Source organism: Symphalangus syndactylus, chromosome 12 (genome assembly GCF_028878055.3).
Source record: "Symphalangus syndactylus isolate Jambi chromosome 12, NHGRI_mSymSyn1-v2.1_pri, whole genome shotgun sequence".
In the NCBI taxonomy this organism is placed as follows: domain Eukaryota; kingdom Metazoa; phylum Chordata; class Mammalia; order Primates; family Hylobatidae; genus Symphalangus; species Symphalangus syndactylus.
Genome location: NC_072441.2, coordinates 63,302,592 through 63,328,409, shown reverse-complemented (window position 1 = coordinate 63,328,409; position 25,818 = coordinate 63,302,592). Strand labels below are relative to the sequence as shown.

At 40.5% G+C, this 25,818-nt stretch overlaps 1 protein-coding gene and 1 long non-coding RNA gene across 3 annotated transcripts in view; one reads left to right on the top strand and one right to left on the bottom strand.

Annotated features, from left to right (window-relative positions):
* LOC134733828 (uncharacterized) overlaps nucleotides 1-25,818 on the bottom strand; it is a 63,847-nt gene that overhangs the window by 6,607 nt on the left and 31,422 nt on the right. Inside the window, exon 2 of one of the 2 annotated variants that reach the window (XR_010117382.1) lies at nucleotides 2,263-2,343. This is a non-coding gene — a long non-coding RNA (uncharacterized lncRNA). Of the gene's footprint in view, nucleotides 1-314; nucleotides 2,344-25,818 lie in introns of those variants that run through there. The other variant, XR_010117381.1, reaches the window with a different exon arrangement.
* KCNA3 (potassium voltage-gated channel subfamily A member 3) lies at nucleotides 13,713-16,266 on the top strand. The gene has a single exon (XM_063624587.1). The coding sequence runs from the start codon at nucleotides 13,908-13,910 to the stop codon at nucleotides 15,639-15,641; it is 1,734 nt and encodes a 577-aa protein (XP_063480657.1). The 5' UTR covers nucleotides 13,713-13,907; the 3' UTR covers nucleotides 15,642-16,266.

The following is a 25,818-nucleotide window of genomic DNA, read 5'->3' as shown; positions in this document are numbered from 1 at the left end:
TGACCCACAGGAGTTGCAGAGTCGTGCATCATCATCCCTCATGCTTTTCCTATGTCTGCTTATCGCTCAAGCAGAAGTGGCAGATAATGTTTTTCTAGCTGGTGTCACAGGTCCAGAAACCTCAGAATATTGCATCTTCAATGGGCAGTACACCAGGGACAGTATTGCAAATCAATTAGATATATTTCATATTTGAAATTAAGTTGTCTGATTCCCAATATGCCTTCTATCTTCAAAGAATGATGTATTTGTATTTATCTTCTTGCTTATTTGGCAGAAATTGGGCTGACTGGAGTTAAAGACTGTTTTCTGACTCTAAAGAATTAATCTATCTCAGCAACTGAAACTACTTTATATTCCAGCCTCAGAGCAGAAGGATCCTGCTTGTCTCTGCCCTATATTATACAGGAGTGTTATGAATTTTATTGCATTTACACAAATCCGATACTATGTGAAAGATGCAACTAAATTAATAAATATCTTGCTAAAGCTGCTATGAGGCTTTGGGGAAAGATGGGTGGGGATAAAGCTGTAGGGAAAATGATTTAAAATATATATCAATCTGGCTTTATATAGTTGTCACATTGAAATATAAGTTTGAAATCCATGACTTTATTCTCATGAGGGTTATATTTGTGTGCAAAAGAAGCATTAACTTTGCACTTTATACTCTGCCTCAGAAATTTCATAGACCTGGGACATAATACAAATTACAAAAATGTTAAAATGGGAGGAAATGGCATAAATGATTGCAAACTATGACCAAGACTGCATGCAGGCAGCAAAAAGTTATGTTAAAATTTATCAGTGCAATGGCTTCTTTGGTCATTATAGAAAATGAATAATTCATGAAATGCTCAATTGATAACTATAGAGGCCTACTATGTACAAAGCACTATACAAGGCACTGAGGAAGGTAATCATGAAAAAAATATAGCCCTGTTCTCATCATCTAAACAAAGAGATAATAAAACCAATCTATTTTGGAGTTTCCTAAACACGTTGCTTTATTAAACCAAGAGATCATCATTCATCAGGTAATTTAAAAAAAAACTGGCAAACTGAATGTTCTACATTTCATTCTCATGCAGTCAATTTTCTGTTGTTATGTTTATTATTTTAGGAAAATGATCTCAGAAAACCCCAGTTATAATAGATTTTATGTGGCATATAGTTGAAGTTTTTTTTTTTTTTTGACCTCCAAAGTCTATTGGGATTTAGTAACATCTAACCACAAAGGAGTATTCCAGTATTCTAATCATCCTCAACATTTCCTCTGACTCAGGCACACAGCATTATAAAAAGTAAGAGCTGTTTGCTTATTAGTGTCTCAATATCCGGGGTTGATAATGTAGCTCAACCACTTATGAAGCACTAAAGTACTCAGATGCACTTAAAACACTCTCAGATTACATATTTCAATGTGAGTATCTGGAATATTCTCTTTAGTTGGCACCTTTGATTCCATTCTTCATGCTGAGGTGGGCCCAGAGCCCTTGTGTTTTAGAATTAGAACTAATTAAGTTTCAGCCCATTTGTTTAGAAATCAACCTTGCAATGGGTGTCAGGAGTACTTAGCGATGCATTATCTCCCAAAGCTATGCAGCCCGTGTTATCTGGGCACAAAAGGGCACTTATCTCCATTAATAATACGTATTACCACAAAACAGTCAGTTCCTACATCTCGTGGATATTGACATTTAGGGATTGAATTTCTCCTTCCAGATTTTGCCATTTTGTTCTACTCCATGCAGGAAAGTGATGTTCCCTGTACCCATCTCTGAAGCCAGTAGTCTTGCTTCAAAGGGCATCTTCTCAACATGATAGCAGAGGAGGGGAGGTCAGCTACATCCATAGTGGGAAGAATGCCCACTCCCATCCATACTGGGGTTGGTATAGCAGTAGAAATCAGGAAGCTTGACATTGGGTAGGCAATGGATCCCTGGTTTCAGGACTGTTGCCCTTGAAGAGCAGGATATAGACAGGAGTTGGTGACACAAGGAGTAGGGCTGGTCTCCCAAGGAAGATCCCGATAGGAGCTGGCAGGGAGGTAGTCCAGTTTAAACAAAAGGAAAATGAGGCAGAACTCGTCTTAAGAACTAGTGGAGTAGGACAAGAGGTGGGGTAGAAAATAACTTGCTAGACATGCAAATACTTTCATGCTTACATTGGCATATCGAAATTAAGACCTACTCCAGGTCTCATTAAGCTGGTGTGGCTGAGGCTTCTGCCGCAATTAGAGTAATTTTGAGAATCACATACCATTGATCTTGTCAAGTGCAGACTCCACATGCAGAGGTTGAGGAAGGCAGTGGTGACATGCACTCTCCAGCAGGGGGCCACCTGCAGAGCCACCAAAAGGACAGAATTTCAAGCTGTGCCTAAGACCTCCCACTGCACCAGGACACCACAGTAGGGTTTAGGGACCCAAAGGAGAGGAGGTCTAGGTAGGAAATCCTGATTTATGGGCAGAGGATGACTAATAAATCAAGAGGTTGAAAAATGCTTGTAAGGGTAAAAAGGCTAGAAGAAAAGGAAGGCAACCATATATCTTGGCAGAGAAGTTAGCCAGTGCAGTCAGGTAGCCATAAGCAGGCAGGACTGGGGTGGGTTCAGAGAGGTCAGCTGAGGCAGGATGTCTCAGGCATGTATAAAAGTAGGAAACGTGTCTTGCTCATTTTAGATTCCCAGTATGTAGCCAGCATAGGTATTGTGGAAAGGAAAGCAAGGAGAAATGGAGAGAGGGACAGAGAAAGGGCACCACATTATGAGTGAAAAAGAAAAGAAAAATGTAGAAATAGAAGTCAATTTAACTTGGCTGGAAATTAGTAACATTAGGTTCTATCCTGACTCTGCTACTGACTAAATGCTGGACTTTGGATATAAGTGACTTAATATTTTGAGACCGTACTTACGCCATCTGCAAAATGAATGCATAGACTAGAAACCTAAAAGTAAAGTTGACTGCAACAAATGTTTTTTGAATGCCTACTAACTGCTACATACAAGGTTTGAAGAAACTGAGATAACAGGAGTAATAGGGCCAGGCCTGGTGGCTCACCCCTGTAATCCCAGCACTTTGGGAGGCCAAGGTGGGCAAATTGCCTGGGGTCAGGAGTTCGAAGACAGCCTGGCTAACATGGCGAAATCCCATCTCTTTTAAAGTTAAAAAAAAATTAGCCAGGCATGGTGGTGGACACCTATAATCTTAGCTACTTGGGAGGCTGAGGCAGGAGAATCGCTGGAACCAGAGAGGCAGAGGTTGCAGTGAGCCAAGACTGCGCCATTACACTCCAGCCTAGGTGACAAAACTCCATCCAAAAAAAAATAGGAGTAATAATCAGGAAAGGCCAGAGTTCTGATTCTAAAGCATGTACTTTGTTTTCTGACTAATTTTGTAAGCCCTGCTAAGTGTGGGTGCTTTTGGACTACGTATTAATTAAAGCCATAAAGTTGTGTCCCTCTTCGAGACACCACAAAGATGAAGGATTTGCACTGCATATGGCCTTTTGCAATCAGAAGTATGAACGTCCTAATGCATCTTACCCTCCCTGCATTATGCATCTATGTTGTATAGAAAATATAAGTGAGCAAGCAATTATTGAGCACCTATTGTATCTAAGGCAAGGAGTTGAATACTTCCACCTCTATAATCTCATTCAACACTCGTAGCATGTGGCTTAGAAATTATTTTCTTCATTTTACATGTGAGAAATTAAGACAGAGAGAGGTAAAATGAATTTCTCAAGGGCATTTTTAACTCCAGAAACAGTAGTCTCCCTTATCTGTGATCTTGCTTTCCATAATTTCAGTTACTCTCAGTCAATTGTGGTCTGAAAATATTAAATGAAAATTTATAGAAATAAACAATTCATAAGTTTTAAATTGCATTCTGTTCTGAGTAGCATGATGAAATCTCTTGCCCTCCCACTCCATCCCTCTTGGAAGGTGAATCCTCCCTTTGTCCTGTGTATCTACACTGTATATGCTATCCACTCCAGTCACTTAGCCCATGAGTCGCTTAGTAGCCACTTGGTTATCAGGTCTACTGTTGTGGTATCACAGTGCTTGTGTTCAAGTAACACTTATTTTACTTAATAATGGCCTCAAAGTGCAAGAGTAGTGTTGCTGGAAATTTGGATATGCCAAAGAAAAGCTATAAAGTGCTTCCTTTAAAAGTGAAAAGGTGAAAGTCCTCAACTTAATAAGGAAAAAACATCTTATACTGAGTAAGAGCAAATCTTCTGTGTGTGAAATTGTGAAGAGGGAAAAAGAAATTTGCACTAGTTTTGCTGTCATACCTCAAACTGCAAGAGTTATAGCCACAGTGCATGACAAGTGCTTAGTTAAGATGGAAAGGCATTAAATTTGTGGGTGGAAGACATGAACAGAAACATGTTATGATTGACAGCAATTATATTCAGTACCATCAGTGGTTTCAGACACCCACTGGAGGTCTTAGAACATATTCCCCATAGATAAAAGGCAGAGGACTATAATTTGAATCCGAGGCTAGAACCCTCCTAGTACACTACAGCACATCTTTACATTAGCTTGTTCTGAATAACATAATGGATAAATATGTTCATACTGCAGGCTTTTCCTGAAAGCTAATCTTCAACATAAAAGCATTTGGCAGAAAGTTCTGTTCACATGCATGCTAAGGCTGGCATGCTACAGGTGGATTCCTAAGTTTGATGGGGGTGGGAAATCAAGACAATTTATCCTTACAACTGATCTATATCTCCATTTATTCATTATATAATTCACTTAAATGACTATATAAACAATGAACCTAAGTGTAAGTTGGTTTACTGTTTCTAACTGTGCATGCCTATATACATAACTCAGTCGTGAGGCATGCTAGGACTTCAATAGGTTGGGAATGGTGAGATTTCACGCTAGGAGAATAAATTCAGCTTTAGGACAGGTCCCCAAGAAGGGTGGCCAGCTTCTCAAACTGTAAAATCCTAGAGGGAAGGATAAAATTCAGATGCAAGTTGGGAAAGCCTCATCACTCATAAGGTCCAAACCAGTGGAGGATGCAAGCCACAGAATGGCCATGGCAATGGCAATACTGGTAATCAGGTGGGTGGTGGAAGCTGTGTAGCTTCAAGACATTCACCCGGCATAAATAAGGACTCTAGGTCATGGCAAGGTTCAGCCTTTGAGAGCCTATTAAGGGCTAAAAATAAAAATGGAATCTCAAACAAGACAGTTGAGGTTTCAGGATAGGGCTTCAGTATCAACGGAGAAACTAAGGAGAACAGTAACAAGCTAAGGCAGAGTCATGGTCCTATTGTCATGCAAAAGATGGTGAAAGCTCAGAACCAGTATGAACGTTTATAGGCAATAAGGGGCCCACTTCAGACACACTGAGCTTAGAGCAGCAAGAAAGATTCTAGATCTTCCACCACGGATTGGGGTGAAGATCAGATTTTCTGATATATTCCCATAAGTTTGTTTAAAATTGGCTCTAGAATTAAATTGTCCTGAGCCTATAAATGAAAGCTTTCAATACTTGCAGCTATGCCTGGGTCAGGCAAGGACGGATGTATCATAACACGTTGAATTTTATTTGCATCCATTTTATAACCAAGTAATGTATCCATTGCATCATATCTCAGGTATGATGAAATCCCCAAAGAATTATATTCATATTCTTTTGTTATTATAATACTCAGTGTTAACTGGATCATTATGGGCCCTCATATACTTTCATTAACATTACTATCATTGTAATGAAAACTCAATAAAATTGTAATGCTATTCTACAGACATGTTCTTGAATTGCTTTAGCAACATAATTACAAAACCTAATGACAAAGTAATAACACTGTAATATGATGCCTGCAGATTAATAAGTTTTGGGTTTCACCAGATAGTCATACAAAAACCTCAATCAAAATGTATCCTTGACCTTACAGCGTTTCAATAATTTCCCATGGGTGTTTGCTTACAATGTCAATTTATGTTCAACAGTTCACATTAATGTCAACTCAATCATATAACTGAAATAATCCATTTTAGTTCTTGAAATTAATTTTATTGTGACTTACCACAGCCTCACAACAAAGTACCTCACAGAAGGAACATGAGGTAATAAATTAATTTTCTAGACATTTTAAAACATTCTTGGCCAAATCCACTTTGAGAAAAATCATAGTGAAAGTATTACTTGTAGTGTACATCTTGCTAAAAGAGAGGTAATATGTTTGCTAGTACTCTAAAGCCATTCACTTGTTTCTACAAATGTTGAGAAGATTCCCATCTGCAAATAAATAACTGGCATACATGGGCTTTACAGCTTATCTCATCATTAACTGTATGTCTTATCTATGATAGAGGTGTGACTGTGCCTGCTTTTTCAATAAATTAACTACAACCCGAAAAGGCTATGCAAGTGGCTCAGTGTCTGATTGCTGTCTCTCACATATAGAGGCTCAAGGAGAAAGAATCGGGCTTGTGTAAATGCTCAGTCACACAGTACTTTTAACTCTTTGGTTGGCATACTTGCTGATAAGAGTTCCAATCTTCCCTGACTAAAAATGTTTTTCTTTTTATTTTATTTTATTTTATTTTTATTTTATTTTATTTTAGAGACAGAGTTTCGCTCTGTCACCCAGGCTGAAGTGCAGTGGCTCAATCTCAGCTCACTGCAACCTCCACCTCCCAGGTTCAAGTGATTCTCCTGCCTCAGCCTCTGGAGTAGCTGGGATTATAGGCACACACCACCATGCCCAGCTAATTTTTTGTATTTTTCATGGATACAGGACTTCCCTGTGTTGGCCAGGCTGGTCTCAAACTCCTGTCCTCAAGTGATCTGCCTGCCTTGGCTTCCCAAAGTGCTGGGATTACAGGCATGAGCCAATGCGCTCGGCTTAGAAATGTTTTTCTCAAAATCACTCTGCCACGTGAGAACAAGGACTTAGACTGCTGGGTCTTTCTGAGGATACGGCAATACTGGAGAGCCATGTTAGTCCCAGTCAGGACCTATATCTACATCTACTTCTGGAATAACTTTCTCTTTATACCTTGCATCTTTCTTACTTCTTAAAAAAAATGGTACAGATTCAGGAAAGCCCATGTATAGCCCTTGTATTGAGGAACAGGACTAATTCTTTCATCGTGGTCTATCAGTTTTTTAGCAAATAGCTAGTATGCTTCATAATCATTTTTCTTCTCTTATACTATATGAAAAGCATTTATCATATAGCAACACAATACTAGAGACTGGAAATACAAAGATGAATAAGATAAGGCCTCTAATCACCACAGAGGTAGCCTACAGTAGGGCTTAAGGATGTGAACCTCTTGGTTTGAATCCTAGTTCTACCATTTTCTAGTTGTATAACCTTGCACAAGTGAATTCACCACCCTGCATTCAGTTTCTTTATCTGTGAAATATTACTACTACTATTATAGTAGTAATATTATCTGCCTTACAGGGCTGTTGGAGGTTACTGCATATAAAGTGGTTAGCACCATGCCTGGCTTAGCATAGTGTATTCACTGCTCAGTATGTTAGCTATTAGTATTATGGAGCTCACATTCTTATAGGGAGACAGATCATATCAAACACACCTAAATATAGTACAATAAAGCCCTCTAATGGAGCTTTAAACAAAATGCCATAAGAGCTCTGAAGAGAAAGAGTATCACTGAATTCATTTATCAGTTACACGGAATCTTCTTTGAAGTGGTAATCATGACTGACAAGAAGGTGCGGCTCTCAAAAGAAGTGGTCTCTAAGCTGGGACTTGAAGATTGAATTCACCAGTGGGAAAAAGGTGAAAGGAGTATCCAGCAAGCTAGAGCATAAGCAGCTAGCATGAGCAATGGCTCAGCAGTGTGTAAGTGGATGATCTGTCCAAGGACCAGCAAGTAGTGTGAAGATGTGGCCAGAATGACAGGTCAGCGTTTGGCTATCATGGCAGCAGTGGAGAGCAATGTGATCCAACCTATGTTTTACAAAAATAACTCAGCTATATCCTGGAGGATAAAATACATAAAAGAGAGACTGCAAGCAGGGAGCCTGTTATGAAACTGTCATGGCAGCCTGAACTGGGACAGTGGCAGTGAGAATGGAGAGGTACGGACAGAATTGAGAAGGGCTTGGAGGGGGAATGGAAAGCCCTTAGTGACCGAATAGATGTGGAAGCGGAGGAAGGATGCAGGGATGACTCCGTATTCTAGCACAAAATAAAAAATAAAAAAAACAGGAAGAGAAGCAAGTTTGGGGGAGAAGATAATGAGTTCAGTGTTATAAATATTAAGTTTGGGGAACTGCAGGAAGAATATCAAGTGGGGGAGTTTAAAGTATAATTCTGGAGTGCAGGACAGACTCCTTCAGGATGGTGGGAAGGGAAGGAGAAAAAAAAAAGGGAGGAAGTGGCACTTAAAAAACAATCCTTGTATGTATATGTGTATAGCCTAACTGGTTCTATGAACCAGAACTAGACAGATACTTCTTCAAAATAAACACTCGGCACACACACACACACACACACACAATACTGTCACATGTCTGTATGTTCATTCCGTACCTTTTCTTTCTTCCATTAAGCATCTACTTTGTGCCTGGTACTCTTCTAGATCTGGAGCATACAGAGGTCAAAAAGCCCCAACTCTGCCATCAAGGAGTTTATTTTTTAGTGCAGGAGACACACAATAAGAAAGTAACAAAATAAATATAAAATATAATGTCAAGTAAATAAACGCAATGAAGAAAAATAAAGGAAGTAAGAGACTAGAGAGTTACCAAACAGAGGTGGGGAAGGATTGCTATTTGAAATAGTGTGGTTGTGGTCAGGGAAGGCAACTTCCCTGAAGTTGACAGTTTTAATGGAGACCTAAAGTGACAGAGAGAGCCAAAAACAACAACAACAACAAAAAAAAAAAAACTGGAGGAACAGCATTTCAGGCAGAGGGAAGAGCAAGTATGAAGACCCTGAGAAAGGAACTCATTTAGTATAACTGAGAAACAGCCAGGCATCCAGCTTGGCTAGAATAGACAAAATAATCACAAGTAACATTTCTAGTACTCTTGTCACGTATTGTTAATAAATAGCATTGTAAAAATTTTCATGGATTTATATCCTATCTTTTCAACTGCATGTAAGTCCAATGAGGGCATGATCTATGTTTAAACTTCATATCCCCACCGTATCTAGAGCAATGCTGTGCACATACTAGGTGTTCTTTTTTTATTATATTATACTTTAAGTTCTAGGATACATGTGCAGAACATGCAGGTTTGTTACATAGGTATACACGTGCCATGGTGGTTTGCTGCACCCATCAACCCATCATCTACATTACGTATTTCTCCTAATACTATCCCTCCCCTAGCCCCCCATCCCCCAACAGGCCCTAGTGTATGATGTTCCCCTCCTTGTGTCCATGTGTTCTCATTGTTCAACTCCCACTTATGAGAACATGTGGTGTTTGGTTTTCTGTCCCTGTGTTAGTTTGCTGAGAATGATGGTTTCTAGCTTCATCCTTGTCCCTGCAAAGGACATTAACTCATTATTTTTTATGGCTGCATAGTATTCTATGGTGTATATGTGCCACATTTTCTTTATCCAGTCTATCATTGATGGGCATTTGGGTTGGTTCCAAGTCTTTGCTATTGTAAATAGTGCTGCAATAAACATACGTGTGCATGTGTCTTTATAGTAGAATGATTTATAATCCATTGGGTATATACCCAGTAATGGTATTGCTAAGTCAAATGGTATTTCTGGTTCTAGATCCTTGAGGAATCGCCACACTGTCGTCCATAATGGTTGAACTAATTTGCATTCCATGCTCATGGATAGGAAGAATCAATATCGTGAAAATGGCCATACTACCCAAAGTAATTTATAGATTCAGTGCTATCTCCATCAAGCTACCATTGACTTTCTTCACAGAATTAGAAAAAACTACTTTAAATTTCATATGGAACCAAAAAAGAGCCCATATAGCCAAGACAATCCTAAGCAAAAGAACAAAGCTGGAGGCATCACACTACCTGACCTCAAACTATACTACAAGGCTACAGTAACCAAAAGAGCATGGTACTGGTACCAAAATAGATATATAGACCAATGGAACGGAACAGAACAGAGGCCTCAGAAATAACACCACACATCTACAACCATCTGATCTTTGACAAACCTGACAAAAGCAATAAGGAAAGACTCTGCTATTTAATAAATGGGAAAACTGGCTAGCCATATGCAGAAAACTGAAACTGGACCCCTTCCTTATACGGTATACAAAAATTAACTCAAGATGGATTAAAGACTTAAATGCAAAACCTAAAACCATAAAAAGCCTAGAAGAAAACCTAGGCAATACCATTTAGGACACAGACATGGGCAAAGACTGCATGAGTAAAAGCAATGAGAACAAAGGCCAAAATTGACAAATGGGGTCTAATTAAACTAAAGAGCTTCTGCACAGCAAAAGAAACTATCATCAGAGTGAACTGATAACCTACAGAATGGGAGAAAATTTTTGCCATATATCCATCTGACAAAGGGTTAATATCCAGAATCTACAAGGAACTTAAACAAATTTACAAGAAAAAAAACAACCCCATCAAAAAATGGGTGAAGGATATGAACAGACACTTCTCAAAAGAAGACATTTATGCAGCCAACAAACATGAAAAAAAGTTCATCATCACTGGTCATTAGAGAAATGCACACCAAAACCACAATGAGATACCATCTTACGCCAGTTAGAATGGCGATCATTAAAAAGTCAGAAAACAACAGATGCCGGAGAGGATGTGGAGAAATAGGAACGCTTTTACACTGTTACTAGGTGCTGTTTCTCTATTCATTTATCTATAATTGTGGATCAGGATCTCTAGCCCTGCCTTGTCCCACTCTCAAACACTTCTGAGCTAATCCTAAATGCTGCTTACCATCTGGCAAACAACTGCTGAACTATTTCTAGGATTGATGTGGTCAGTAGGAAACACAAACTATGCCTAGAGCAACACAGAAAGGCCAAACACCAAGATTTATTCACCCTTGCTGTTTGCAAACCTGATGGTTTTAGTCAGGCTCTAGTATTACAGACTGAAATATGAGGAAATCCTGCACGTGCTCACAGAAGCTGTTGGCTTTGCCACAGTTCTACGCCTAAACATTATAATAATATTATTATTATCCCACAGGGGTGTCATGAGGATTAATGAGACATTTTCAAATCACTTTGAGCTACTCCGTTGGGGGTACTAAATAAATAGTATGTTTTCCTCTTGAAATGCCATTTTTGGCATTGATTTGTTGCGATGGGTTCGGCTGTCCAACAGGGCTAGAATGAGCCCACCAACTCATTTTCTATAGACAACAGACGAGCCGTCAGAAGGAGTGGTTTTCAGTTAAGATAAATATGAATTGAAGTGAACTAGTCGGCAATCAGAAGCAAATAGGCTGCTGTTAGAAATCTAGTCTATTAAGTACTCACAGTGATCAACATAAGCGTTGCACAGTGTGATACAGTAAAGCAAACACTGGATTTGGAAATGGTCCAAGATTTTAGGCCCAGCTCTGCTGCTAACTAGCTATGTGAGCTTAAACAAATTGCTAAACTTCTCTGGGCCCCAAAAACAAAGTAAGGGCTTTATATATGTCCTAAGAAGCACATAATCAAAGTCTTCCAGACAAGGCAAATACATGAAAGGGAATGGAAATAGTCACTTATGAAGGAAAGATATTTCACAGCTGGGAGAAGCTTGTGACCATTTGTCACAGGACTATCCTCTGCTCTGGTCTTCCTTGCCATTGATTAATATTAATTTCAGTACTAATTCCTGCAAAAGAAGGAATAAATCACTTTCTAAGTCAGACATAGAAGTACATGAAACATCTGGTCTTTAAAAATAGGGTCTTTGCCTTTCCATGAGCTATCATTGCAGCAAGCCGTCTGTCTCATTCTAAGATTTAAATACATGAATGATTGATTATACTGCTACTCTAATCACCAGCTCAAAATATATATGCAAAATAATGAGGTGGCTGTCACATTCCAGTGTTCTGGAGTTTTGTAAGAGAGAGAATTTTACGTGGTTGCCCAGTTTTGCCATCTCACAACATAAGTGACTGCCTGCATTGCCTGGCACTGACCAGGAGATGAAACGGAAGATGAAGGGACAGTAAAGGACATGGGTGCCTGTTGTGCCCAGGAGAGCCAGAGGTGGAAATCCTATGGAATAAATGAGCAGTGTTTTCTATGGTGAGCTCAGTTTTTCCTCACTCCTCATCTTAGGAATCACAGCAGCATCTTGGGCTCAAAAAGAAGAAATGTTGAAACTCCAGAGCAGATAGCAATGCAAAGAGATGCTTCTTGGGGAATTCAATTTGACAAATATGTACCAAGTCCCCACCATTTACAAGGCACTTTGGTAGTTGCTAGAAATATAAATTGGCTAGGACCTACTCTGTGCCCTAGAGAACCCCACGGTTGGGAGTGGTGGTAGGAAGTATTGACCACAAATCACTTACTTAAAATTGAATTGTCAGCTAACTTTGGGTGGGTGAGGAGCTGTCTAGACAATAGTTCCTCTTCTGTAAATGATTTGAATGATAGAATAAAAAACAGACTTTTTAAAGCCTAGGGTTGAGTTATATTAGATTGCTAAAATTTCTGGAAACAAACTGTGTTCAAAGTAACCACAACAATTTGGAAAAATAAGTTTAAAGATACATGTAAAGTTATCTCTGGGCCCAGATCAAGCAAGAGGTACAAGTTGCAGAATGAATGTCCTTCCAGTTTACAACTAGAACGCTGCAAATTCCCTACCACAAGGGCAGTGCCAAAATATTAAGTCAAAAGTCTAGGTACAGGTCCTGCTCTCATCCCTTCCACGACGGACTTGAGTCATAAAGTCGGACTTTCCAACCACACAACTTAGACTTCGTGAATTTCCTTTCCCATTTTTCCTCTTATTTCCCCGCCGATAGGAAATCTGTGTAGTGGATAAAGACCAGGCTGTCACTGCTAATCCCAATCAGAAACTTGGTCCTTGATTCTTCCCAGTGGCCAAAATCTCCGCTGCGAAAACGGGTGTGAACTATTCACTAAAGCAGCAGGGCCCGAACGCCTTTAACAACCCATTTCCTTCGGACTCCGTTTGCGAAGCCCATCAGCACCCATTACTCCCTTCGGCTTCGCATCCTAGCAGAAGCTAAATTGTTTAAACCCCCGCTCCTCCCCAGGGTCTGGCGGTCCTCGACCCTCAAGGGAACCTGGGATGCCGGCGCCAGGCTTGCCTCTGGCCCAGGGCGCCCGCCTGGCCTGCACTCCCTCCCTGGACACTGGGCCCGCCTGCCCTCCCCGGGCTGTCCCAAGGAGTGTGGAGGCCAGGGGGCCGGCGCCCGCGGGGCCGTGGCGCGGACTCTCCCGGCCCACGGGCCGAAAACCCTGGCGACTGGGACGCTGCCAGGCGGGCCGGGGGCGAGGGGCGCTGACCAGAAGCAGACGGAGCCTAGGGGCCCGGGCCGGCAGCCTGACTCCCCGTGGGCCGGCTCTGCTTGGTGGGCATTCCCGCGGGGCGCCGAGGGACAATATGAGGGCTCTTCGCTGACACCGAGGGGCCATGAGGGCTGCAAGAAACGCAGGCCCGGCGGTTGCCCCCGGGAGCGGAGCGCGCGCCCGCGCGGTGGGCGGGAATCCTAAGGGGACGCGGAGGCGGGCGCGCGCCCCGCAGGGGAGGGGGCGGAGAGCGCGAGGAGGAGGGAGGAGGCGTCTCCGTGCGGGAGCCCGGCTGACCGCGCCAGACCCAGACAGAGCCTCGCGGCTGTGGCTGCAACAGGCGGCGGGCTCGGCTCGGGGGCGGAGGCAGCGAAAGGGCGGGGAGCGCGAGGAGGAGCGACCCGGCCCCACCGCTGCCGCCTCTTCCCCGCCGCATGGACGAGCACCTCAGCCTTCTGCGCTCGCCGCCGCCGCCCTCAGCCCGCCACCGCGCCCACCCTCCCCAGCGCCCAGCGAGCAGCGGCGGTGCCCACACGCTGGTGAACCCCGGCTACGCGGAGCCCGCCGCAGGCCCCGAGCTGCCGCCCGACATGACCGTGGTGCCCGGGGACCACCTGCTGGAGCCGGAGGTGGCCGATGGTGGAGGGGCCCCGCCTCAAGGCGGCTGTGGCGGCGGCGGCGGCGGCTGCGACCGCTACGAGCCGCTGCCGCCCTCACTGCCGGCCGCGGGCGAGCAGGACTGCTGCGGGGAGCGCGTGGTCATCAACATCTCCGGGCTGCGCTTCGAGACGCAGCTGAAGACCCTCTGCCAGTTCCCCGAGACGCTGCTGGGCGACCCCAAGCGGCGCATGAGGTACTTCGACCCGCTCCGCAACGAGTACTTCTTCGACCGCAACCGGCCCAGCTTCGACGCCATCCTCTACTACTATCAGTCCGGGGGGCGCATCCGCCGGCCGGTCAACGTGCCCATCGACATTTTCTCCGAGGAGATCCGCTTCTACCAGCTGGGCGAGGAGGCCATGGAGAAGTTCCGCGAGGACGAGGGCTTCCTGCGGGAGGAGGAGCGGCCCTTGCCCCGCCGCGACTTCCAGCGCCAGGTGTGGCTGCTCTTCGAGTACCCCGAGAGCTCCGGGCCTGCCCGGGGCATCGCCATCGTGTCCGTGCTGGTCATCCTCATCTCCATTGTCATCTTCTGCCTGGAGACGCTGCCGGAGTTCCGCGACGAGAAGGACTACCCCGCCTCGACGTCGCAGGACTCATTCGAAGCAGCCGGTAACAGCACGTCGGGGGCCCCCGCAGGAGCCTCCAGCTTCTCCGATCCCTTCTTCGTGGTGGAGACGCTGTGCATCATCTGGTTCTCCTTCGAGCTGCTGGTGCGGTTCTTCGCTTGTCCTAGCAAAGCCACCTTCTCGCGAAACATCATGAACCTGATCGACATTGTGGCCATCATCCCTTATTTTATCACTCTGGGTACCGAGCTGGCCGAACGACAGGGCAATGGACAGCAGGCCATGTCTCTGGCCATCCTGAGGGTCATCCGCCTGGTGAGGGTCTTCCGCATCTTCAAGCTCTCGCGCCACTCCAAGGGGCTGCAGATCCTCGGGCAAACGCTGAAGGCGTCCATGCGGGAGTTGGGGTTGCTCATCTTCTTCCTCTTTATTGGGGTCATCCTTTTCTCCAGCGCGGTCTACTTTGCCGAGGCAGACGACCCCACTTCAGGTTTCAGCAGCATCCCGGATGCCTTCTGGTGGGCAGTGGTAACCATGACAACAGTGGGTTACGGCGATATGCACCCAGTGACCATAGGGGGCAAGATTGTGGGATCTCTCTGTGCCATCGCCGGTGTCTTGACCATCGCATTGCCAGTTCCTGTGATTGTTTCCAACTTCAATTACTTCTACCACCGGGAGACAGAAGGGGAAGAGCAAGCCCAGTACATGCACGTGGGAAGTTGCCAGCACCTCTCCTCTTCAGCCGAGGAGCTCCGAAAAGCAAGAAGTAACTCGACTCTGAGTAAGTCGGAGTATATGGTGATCGAAGAGGGGGGTATGAACCATAGCGCTTTCCCCCAGACCCCTTTCAAAACGGGCAATTCCACTGCCACCTGCACCACGAACAATAATCCCAACTCTTGTGTCAACATCAAAAAGATATTCACCGATGTTTAATATGTGATACAAGTGACATGCTGTGCTCAGTATTGTGTGGAACGTGCCCCCTTGGTCTGCCTATGCCCTTGTTTTATACATTTCCAGACCATTCATCAAGGAAAGGACCTGAAGAAGTGGAAAGCACACTTCATTCTCCCTCTCCCTGCTGCTTCATACTGAAACAGGTGCCTGTTTTGCAAGTGGGCTGCATTCTCTCAGCTCTCGTTTTCCTCCTTACCCTCTCTCTCTTAACATTGTAAACAACAGACTTACATTAAACTTCATTTCTAGTACACGCCCTATTTTAAAAAGAGCAGTACATCCTGGGAGGAAATGAAACTAAAGAACAGTTAGAGTAACTAACCTCAGAATTTTAAAGGCAGTTGTTTCTTTCCTAAGCACATCAATTCGTAGTAAATGATGCTTCAGTTTGATGGACCTTTCAACATTATTTATTGAATATGTATTTTGGTTGCCTACCCTGTAGATATGTGGATGAAGAGTCTAACTAGAATAATGACTTGTAAACCCACCATGAGTTATTTGGTTTTTGACTGAAATTCCTATTTGAATCCCCTTTCCCGGAATTTAAGGGTCTCTACAACTTTGAATAAAGGGAAATGCCCAAGATGTTCTGATCTGACTAATTAGTTTAATTCTTTCGGGCTTGCTAAGCATTTTTAAAGCATTAGACTAACAGATTCCTGTGAAGTTCTGTGCATATGTCCCAGCCCCAACATCTATCAAAGTCTAGAACAGATGTTTTCAGTGTTGCTGAGAGAAACAAAAAATTTCCTAATGCATCTGAGAGATAAGCTTCGGCAGTATCACAAGAAGATTAAAGTGGCAGACACCCCTTCCAGCGGAAGTTACTAATTCGGACCTGACTGATGCAGTTTCCATAGCAACCCATGTTTCCTGGGAAACCCGAAAAAGGTTGTCATGGCATCTCTTGCTCTCTAGCCCCACCTCCCAGCCACTGCAGTTTCCACAGTAACCTTTCCAGATGGTTCCTACTTAAATGATTTCATAAGGAAAACCACTGTTTGAATAAGCCGCACAAAAAATAAAGTTAAGTCTGAGACGCTAAGGAGGTGAAATGAATCCCAAATGCATTTTTTAACTATGAAAATCATGTCATTCCATAATGACTGAATCAAGAAGGAAAATATGGTGTTTGGAATGTTAGATATTAACCACAATAAGGCATGATCTGGATTAAATGTCATTTATTAGGCAATAATTTTTAAAGATGCTTCTCTACAGTTTTCTTTCTCCAAGAACTTTCAAGCCAACAAATGAAATTTAAAAGCAAATGTAAAAGTGTTCTGTACATAAGCAAATGAGAGATTCGATCAGTGTGCCTGAAACCTTACTACAAGGGACCTTCAGGCTTTCTCTTTAAAAAAAAAAAAAAAAATACAGATCCCACAACAGCTCTGTCATCATCACAGCACTTGACAAGCTAAATAAACTTCAAATAAATAAAGGATGCACGTTTAAAACTGAGTGAATTGCAGACAATCAATTAAAAGGAGGGACAGGAAATAAACAGATCTTGGGAGAACACCTGCAAGTTTCAGCCATATGCCAAGGGTTGCTAGAAGACAGACAGAATCAGGTGAGCACTCCGTGATCTACTGGGAGCAGTCCCTTTTGTTATCCAGAGCCAGGGAACTGTCATTCATATATAGACTGATGGTATTTGCCAAACCAACAGTTTTATCTTTTTATCTTAGTTACATGCTTGGTGTCTTTTTAAAAACAATTTACACCTTTCTCATTTGATTTCCATGTTGCTAACTGTCGTTTAGTTTCCATGGTTTATTACAAAAGGATGAAAAAACAGTCATTGCTCTTCAGAATAACCTTCACCCAAGCCGACCTGAAAATTATTCCATTCCTTTTACTAACCCACTTGGCCTCCAAGCAACCTGTGTCCCCTTTAAAAAGGATAAATGGCAGAATCTACTGCTGTTAGATTATTGGTCCAATTTTAATTTACATAATTATTTAATAGTATGCAGTGGTACAGTTCTTTGAAACAAAAAATGGTTAAAAATAAAATAAGAGTAACATTTTATTCAAACAATCATTCTGTTTCATAAACATTATATAAATTATACATTATCTACAATTGTTTTTTTGGTTTTGATAGCATTTAACTATTCTATCCTTCCAGAGTAAATGAGAGTAACCCTATTTTTAAAGCCCATAAAGTATTTTCAGTTAGGAGCATATTTATGATGCATGCATTGAAGAGAGTGGAAAATAATGATTGAGACTATAAGAGAGAGCTGAGGAAGGAAAAGACCAAACAGAGGCAAGAAATCTAAATATACCTGGTCATAGATTTGTTGTTTGTTTTTATCATTGATTTGTTTTTATCTATGTATATCTAACTAGGACTTCATTATCTAGTTTTCTTTGCTTTTTGTTTGAGTTAACCTTTGACATTGATCTACCTCTTGACCAAACTTTTGGTACCCTTAATGACCAGAAATTATTTTTATGACACATTTTGATAATATGTTAGATACATTGTAACAATTACATTAAAATAGTTTTTGTATCCGTTCTTATCATAGAGATGGACGAAGTGCAATGACAATTTTATTCACATTTATTCAGGAGATGTAGAAAGCTTGATTTGTTCTATAAGTAAATTATGGTTGTGCCATAATTCTTATGGTTATTAAATGGCAGTAATTTAAAGGGGACCTTTGTTCTTTAATCCAGAGAAATATCCTGGCTTTTGACTCATAACTTTGAGGTAATATGATTGCTTGTAGTCACCACATTGTAAGTTCCCTAAAGGATATAAGCTCTGTGTCTTGAAGGTTTTGGGTACTAGTGCCTAGCACAGAATATGGCATCTTTTATATTTGTTGAGTGAATGGCTGTTATCTTACATAAATGTTATTTCTAGGCTTTTAATAAAGTGGTTAAAAGCATAAGCTCTGCAGTCATATTTCCAGGATTTGAATCCTGACTCTGCTATATGATCTTGAACAAATTACTTAACCTCTCTGTGCCTCAGTTTCTTTGTTTGTAAAATGAGGGTAATAAACAGTACCTCACAGGTTTATTGTGAATAGTAAATGTCAATACAGGTAGAACACTTAGAAAAAATAATTCCATGACACGGCATCAGAGATTTTGCTAAGAGATTATATTGTGATCATCACTCACAAGCATTGTATAATTAATACAATGCTTTGTGAATATGAAATACACAAGTAATCAGTGTCTTCCTATTTCCTTTCTATTATAAGAATAATAATTACCATTTATTAAGAGTCAACCATGTCCTGGACACTTGTCAACTCCGCAAGATCAGTGCTATTAACCTCATTTTAGGAGGGCATAAAATAGATGCTTAAAGTTAAGTGATTTCCCTAAGACTTCACAGCTAGCAGGAGACTCAGCAATGATTTAAAGCCAGGTTATTCTGGCTCTGAAACCAGAGCCATGCTACTTTTATTAGGTGACTTGAAAGACAAAATAAATCTCTTATGCTTTTAGACTTGACTTCAGCCCGTCACTAATTAATGAGTTCATGTAGATAACATATCTCCAGAAACCTATTTCATTTCAGTATACTGAAAATTAACCTATTTAAAATAATCAGATATTTTAACCAAATATAAGGATCAAATATAAGTTATTTAAATAAGATGAAGAGATTGACTTTTCTAATAACAAGATTATTTTCTTATGGTAGGTTTATCCAGATTTAATCTTAGAAAGTATAACCAGTCATAGTAGTGTTTAGTGATAACTGCTATGACAATGGATATTTTTCAGTTTTAAGATTTTCTGTTTTCATGTGTTTTAATCAACAATAGATGATAGCATTATGCAAATTATTTTTCTATCTCCTTATACTTTGCTTAATTTACTGAAGAACCATACCAGAGAGTCATGTAAATATTTTGACTCTCCCTTATTAAGAGGGAAGAAATTATTCAGAACAGAAGTATTAAAAGCAGAATGAGATTGCCAGTTCACTGAAACTTGTGACATTATTGCCTTACCTGACCACTCCATGGATCTTTAAGGGCATCTGCACTCTAAAAAAATTAAAATATAATTTTTCCTACATAATAGCTGCAGACCCTTCTCTAAGTTCTTAAATCATTTATGAAATGAAAATGGATAATGATTTGGGCTTAGAGCAAAATTCTAATGAGCCTGTGTTTGCACATGCCAGCTGGCTTTGCCAAACTGCAGCCTTCACTGTTGAGCTCAGTTGCATGTCTTAGGTGTTGAAGAAATATACAGATGTCTGTGTATAGCAAGAGACTCATGTGAGGAGGTGTGACTGGATCAGTGTACACCCATCAACACCCTGGGGAAAAATGTATATGCCTTACAGCTGATGAATCCAGATAGAAACATGGAAGTTAACATTGTTATTGTTTTATTTCTTTTATGATGTTTTAAAATGACATGATGCACCAACTGTGGTGACATAACCACAGACACCTACACATAGGAGGAAGCATTATGTCAGTTATTTCTAAACTTTGAAATAAAATTTCAGTATTGAAATTTAAATGCACAGTATGAAGACATTTAAAGTTATGGTTTGTTGGCATAAAACTTGTTATTTACCTTTTTGGCATATAATATACTCAAGTATTTCTTTTGCTATAGTATGTAAATACAATGTATATAATATATACTAGTAGTCTATTCGTTTGAGAACCATAACTATAACTTATTGACTTCTATACATTTAAAATTTCAACATTTTCTACAGCAGTTCCAAGTCCTTCCCACCTCTCAGCTGTGAATAGAAGTGCCAACCCTTCCCACTAAGAAATGCAAAGAAGCACACGTGCCCCATAATCTGAAGACTTATGGAAACACTGTGAGATAGAGGTGAGGAGCATAAGAATGTGGAAGAGAATATTAAGGGCTGCATTTTTATGGTGGGAGCTTTTTCTTTGTGTTTTGTATTAGGCCTTTTAAACTAAGAAGGATACAATTATTGGTTTTTGTACTATTCCGTATGGGTTTGGGGGCAATTCTATATATATTAATGAAATCACTTGTTTTTTATATACCTTTAGGAAGTGGTTGATAACCTTTGAAAGAAAGTAAATCAAAGGAGGCAGGAAAAAGGGAGCAGAAGCCAATCAGAGCCCAGACCTTACTGTTGTGACTCAGCTCTTAACCTTCTGCCAGAAAATGGCCATTGCCATATAGCATATGATAATAGTATTCTTTATGTACTCATACTCAGTTTGCAAGTATAATTTAAATGATTCAGACTGGTTAGAAAGCTTTCAGATGTTTGTCTTGATTTTTAATGATGTCGTGAGGTAATTTTCAAAATTGTGAAGAAAAATACATTCTAAAAGAAACATTTTCATGATTTTACTGGGTTCTTTTGTACCAGATGTGTTTTTTCTTCTGTTTTAAAATTTGCACCATTAGCCATCAAATGCATATTAAGAAGAGATCTGGGAAGGAGCCTCCATCATTTTCTTGGGAGCCATGTTGTTATTGTTGTAACCTAAATAGAGTGGAATAGGAACTCTGCCCTAAAAATAAAGCCTGGAATTCTGGTTGCTAGCAATACAGCACTTAAATGGAGAAAAAAATGATATTTCATCATATCTAAAGAATGTTATGAATAAATTTGTTCATGCAAGACTCTGACTTTGCAGATACAGGGGTCATACCTTCCAGTATGGTGATAGTGACTGGGGAGAAGCTTTTTCTCTTACAGTGAGCTTCCAACCTCACACCCACTCCTAATATCACAGCACAAAGGCTCTTGGGAATCTCTGTGGAGGCCCCCAGCAACTTTTTAGAATGAAAGTTAGCATCATGTCTACATGTTTTATATCAGACAGCACTGTTATTTCATTTGTCTTCCATTACATTTATTTTAAACTTCTGTTCATTATGGAAGTCCCTCTGAATCCTAAGGTTCTTATTTTTATACATTTAAACATGTTCTTTAAATTAAAACATAATTAATTTGGAAGAGAAGCAGTGGGGACAATTTATTACACACACACACACACCCCTCATCTGTTCATAGATTACTTCCTATCCTGCAGTACATTTACTTTCTGTCTATAGATCTAAATGGTCTCATTTTTTTTCTGAAAATTAGTGAATTTACAAAATACTGGTTTTCATTCTGTATGTGCAGCATAAATATTTACAAATCATTTTTCTTTTTTTCCAGCCTTACTTAAAATGCAGGTTTATTGCCTAGTGTTCTCAATGTATTTATTAATGAAATAATATTCACTGAAATAGTAAATATACTCAACCTATCACCAAATTTTGTCACTTAGCCTCCCAAATATCTCTAAAAACAGCCCACTTTACTGTGGCACTGCCAGGCCACTCTAATCCACACTGTCATCTTTATCCTACATAAATGTGAAGGTCTCTTAATGGCATCCTCACATTTCTTGTGGCCAGTCTGACCCTTTCTCTTCCTGGTAGCCAGAATGATCTTTTTGAGACCAAAATCTGATTATATAACCCACCCCTACTTAAAATTCTTGCAGGGTCTTCCTGTTTTTAGGATAGAGACTCAAAGGCTTAGCATAACTTTTATGGCCCCACATGACCTCATATCCAGCCTTACCTCCTCTTTGCTTATGTTTCTCCCCTTCTTCTTTTGTGCTCCAGTCACCCTGGTCTTCTTTCAGATACAGGATAAGCTCCCTTTCCACCTTAAGCTAATGGGGATCTTTGCAAATATTTCACTGCCAGCCTCCTCTTTCTCTCCTCACCTCTTGACTTCTATTTTTACTTCAATACTCCTCCAAGGCATCTTTCATGACTCTGGTTTTTTCAATTCTCCTATTACAGTATAGTAGTCCATTAAATTTAAGATGCCCTTGATTATAAGAAATACTATTATTTATGTGCTGTTTTTTAAAAGATTTCCAATTGTAAGGATAAAGTACCAGTGATTTTAAGGTGCATCCCAATTTCATAGATGCTCAAATCTAAAAATGTAGGTCTTAGAATGCATTAAATATAGTATGTTATCTTGACATAGCTGTAATTTTATATTTATTTGTGTTATATGATTAATTTCTGTTTCTTCCATGAGAGTGGGGACTATCTCTCTCTTTGTTCACCACTGAATCCCTTCCCACTCTCTCCTGAGTCTGCTCCAAAAGGCTCTCACCCCCCTATCACTCCACCAAAAGTGTATTTGGCAAGGTCACTGGTAACCTCATATAACGATACCCAGTGGTCATTTCTCAGTTCTCATTTCAATTTGACCTATCAGAAGCATTTGGCATGGTCAGCTACCTCTTCCTAAGAAGACTGTCTTCATTTGACTTCCAAGATACCACACTGTGGATTTTCTTCCTACCTCTCTGGCCCCTCCTTCTTAATCTTATTTACTGGTTCTTTCTCATCTCGTCGTTCTTCATTCTGCCTTCTTCTCATAGCTTTAAACTATCTGTGTATGTAAATTTGTGTCTCCCACCTAGATCTCTCCCCTGAGCTCCTGATTGAATTTCCACCTGCCTACGTGACGTCTCCACTTGGATATCTAATAGACATCTCAAACTTAATATATCCAAAACTGAGCTTCCCTCTTTCTCCCCTCTCTAGCCCATCAAGCCTGTACTTCCTGCCCTCTTCCCCACCCCCACTACTGGCAGCTTCAATTTTCCAGTTGCTCAAAGTAAAATCCTTGGAATTATCCTTGATTCTTCTTTTTCTCTTACACCGCTTATTTAATCCACTGTGTTGACACTTTTAAAATGTTTCAAATGCCTTACCACTTGATACCACTTCTACTGCTACCACTTGATCTAAACGTTTCATCATTATCTTCACCTGGATTTTTACAGTAGCCTCCCGATTGGTCCTCCAGTTTCCATCTTTCCTCTTATTTGAGTCTATTCTCAACATAACCAGAGCGATTCTTTAAAAATATTTATCAAGGTATATTACGTCTTTGTGTCAAGACCACCATTTGGCACCCCATTTCACACAGAGTACTGACTAAAGGCCTTTTTACAATGGCCTGCAAGGCCCTGTCTCGTTTTGCCGTCCTTACCCTTTTGACCTAATTTCCAACTCCTCTCCCACTTGATCCTGTGCTGCAGCCACACTGGCCACCTTGATCTTCTTCAAATACACCAGGCATGCTCCGCCTTGGGGTCTTTGTATTTATTGTTCTCCCTGCCTGGAATGTTCTAGCATCTGATAGCTGCATGGCTGCCTCCATCACCTCCTTCAGGTGTCACTTGTCACATTGAAGCCTTCCCTAGCCACACTATTTAAAATTGCAACCTCACAACACTCTCTATATCCTTTCTCTTCTTATTTTTCCCTCTAATGTTTTAGGTATTTTATTTATTTTGTTTATTGTATGTTTTCCATTCCCTTCCATGAGGACAAGGAGTTTGTCTGCTCAGTGTGCTGTATCACCCAAGACCTGGCATAGTACCTGAAATACAGTTGGTGCCCGATAAATATCTATTGGAAGGAGAGATGAGAGGAAGGAAATTGCCTTCCAATTTGAGGTGTTTTAACCTATAAACAAAATTTTCATGTCACGCATCTATGCTTCATTTAATCACCATGTGGCTTACGCTCCTCATCATGCTCTGAAGGACAAAATTCCTTGTAATCAATTCACTGGAGAAGACTTGCATTTGCTAAAACGTGCTCCAGCAAGTTTTCCACAAGAAGTATTACACCACCCAATTATGGGGACGGAATCCCTTAATGTAAGTAACTTAACTGTTACCTTATATGAGATATCATTGAGGGTACTTAGTCACTAAGGATACCTGGAAATTAGAATGCTTCACAAAGACCATGTTTTTTCATACATAATAGCTAATAGAGTGCTTTTAATCAATGATAACATAAACATGTTGACTAATTGACCAGGACGGTACAGCAAAATCAGAAAAAACAAGTGATATCTACAAAGGGCTAATCTATCTAGCAGACATTCTAAGAAACTTCCCTATAAGTTCAGTCTCAGTTTCAGTTAATAATGAGTCCTAAAAATCCATGGAGTCTTCATTACTATGGAAGCTGATTGAATCAAACATTAGATTTCACTAGTGAATGACATTACAGAATTACAGAATTACATCACTGTAGATATGGCCTTACTGGGTATCTTTTGCAAAATGTAATTATCATTACATTTTAAAATTATGACATTTAAAAATTAGCTATTTTTTTAATAATAAAAATTAGCTATTTTTTGAAGTAATTGTTCATACATGAAAGGAGATGGGGACATTTAAATCAGTTAATGAAAAGTAAGAGCAGATTTATAGAGTGACATTTATAAAATGGTCAAACTTAAACTACTTCTAAATAATAAAATGGAAGGTGAAGGCAATCCAGTAGCATTTGGTTCTTAGTATTGGGAGATTCCTAGCGGCGTTGAAATACCAACACATATAGTATGGAATGACTGAAACTAACTAAAGCATTGACATGACCACTGCAGATAGTGCCATGATTTTATGTAATATTGTAACCAAGGCACTTTCCCCTGCAGTAGGAAATGAGGCTTCTCCTAATAAGAATAGAGAGGAACTTTCTCCACACCCCTTTTGAATTTTCTCCTTTCCCTGCATTTTCAGGCAAACCAGACCAGAGAATGACCTGACTGTTGCCTCTGCATATCGAAGTGGCACAATTTCCTTACCAAATGTGTCAACAAATTTGAAACTAACATATGTGCCTGAGTTTACATATGTAGACCAGCAGAAATTAGAAACTCTTTTCTCCTTACATCACTTTTTGCAGTTAAGCTCACACAGGATAAAGATCATTTTCCTCTTCTGAGAAAAATGTTGTTAGGGATTTTTAAAGAAATGACACAAAATATAGGATTGAAGTCTATAGTTTTATTTTTTTCTGGTTTGGGGTGAAGGGTTGTGACATTGTTTATTTTTATGATTTAACTCACTATGGGTTTTACTGGATTTTCTATTATAACTTTGTTTAGTCAAGGTACTAGACATTTAAGAGGCAGCCTTATGTGCCATTACATTTTGTATTTACCTCATTTCTGACTACAGGACAATAAAATATCAGATAGTCATGAATACATTTCTTCTATAAGAAATTATTATTAAATTATTGTTAAACAAGAGTGACTATGTGTCAGACTTCTAAAGAGCAAAATTTACTGGGTAACCAAAAAGTACAGACAGAAATA

Bases quoted from the DNA above. Each gene is read 5' to 3' on its own strand.
- KCNA3 (XM_063624587.1), top strand. From the start codon at position 13,908: ATGGACGAGCACCTCAGCCTTCTGCGCTCGCCGCCGCCGCCCTCAGCC.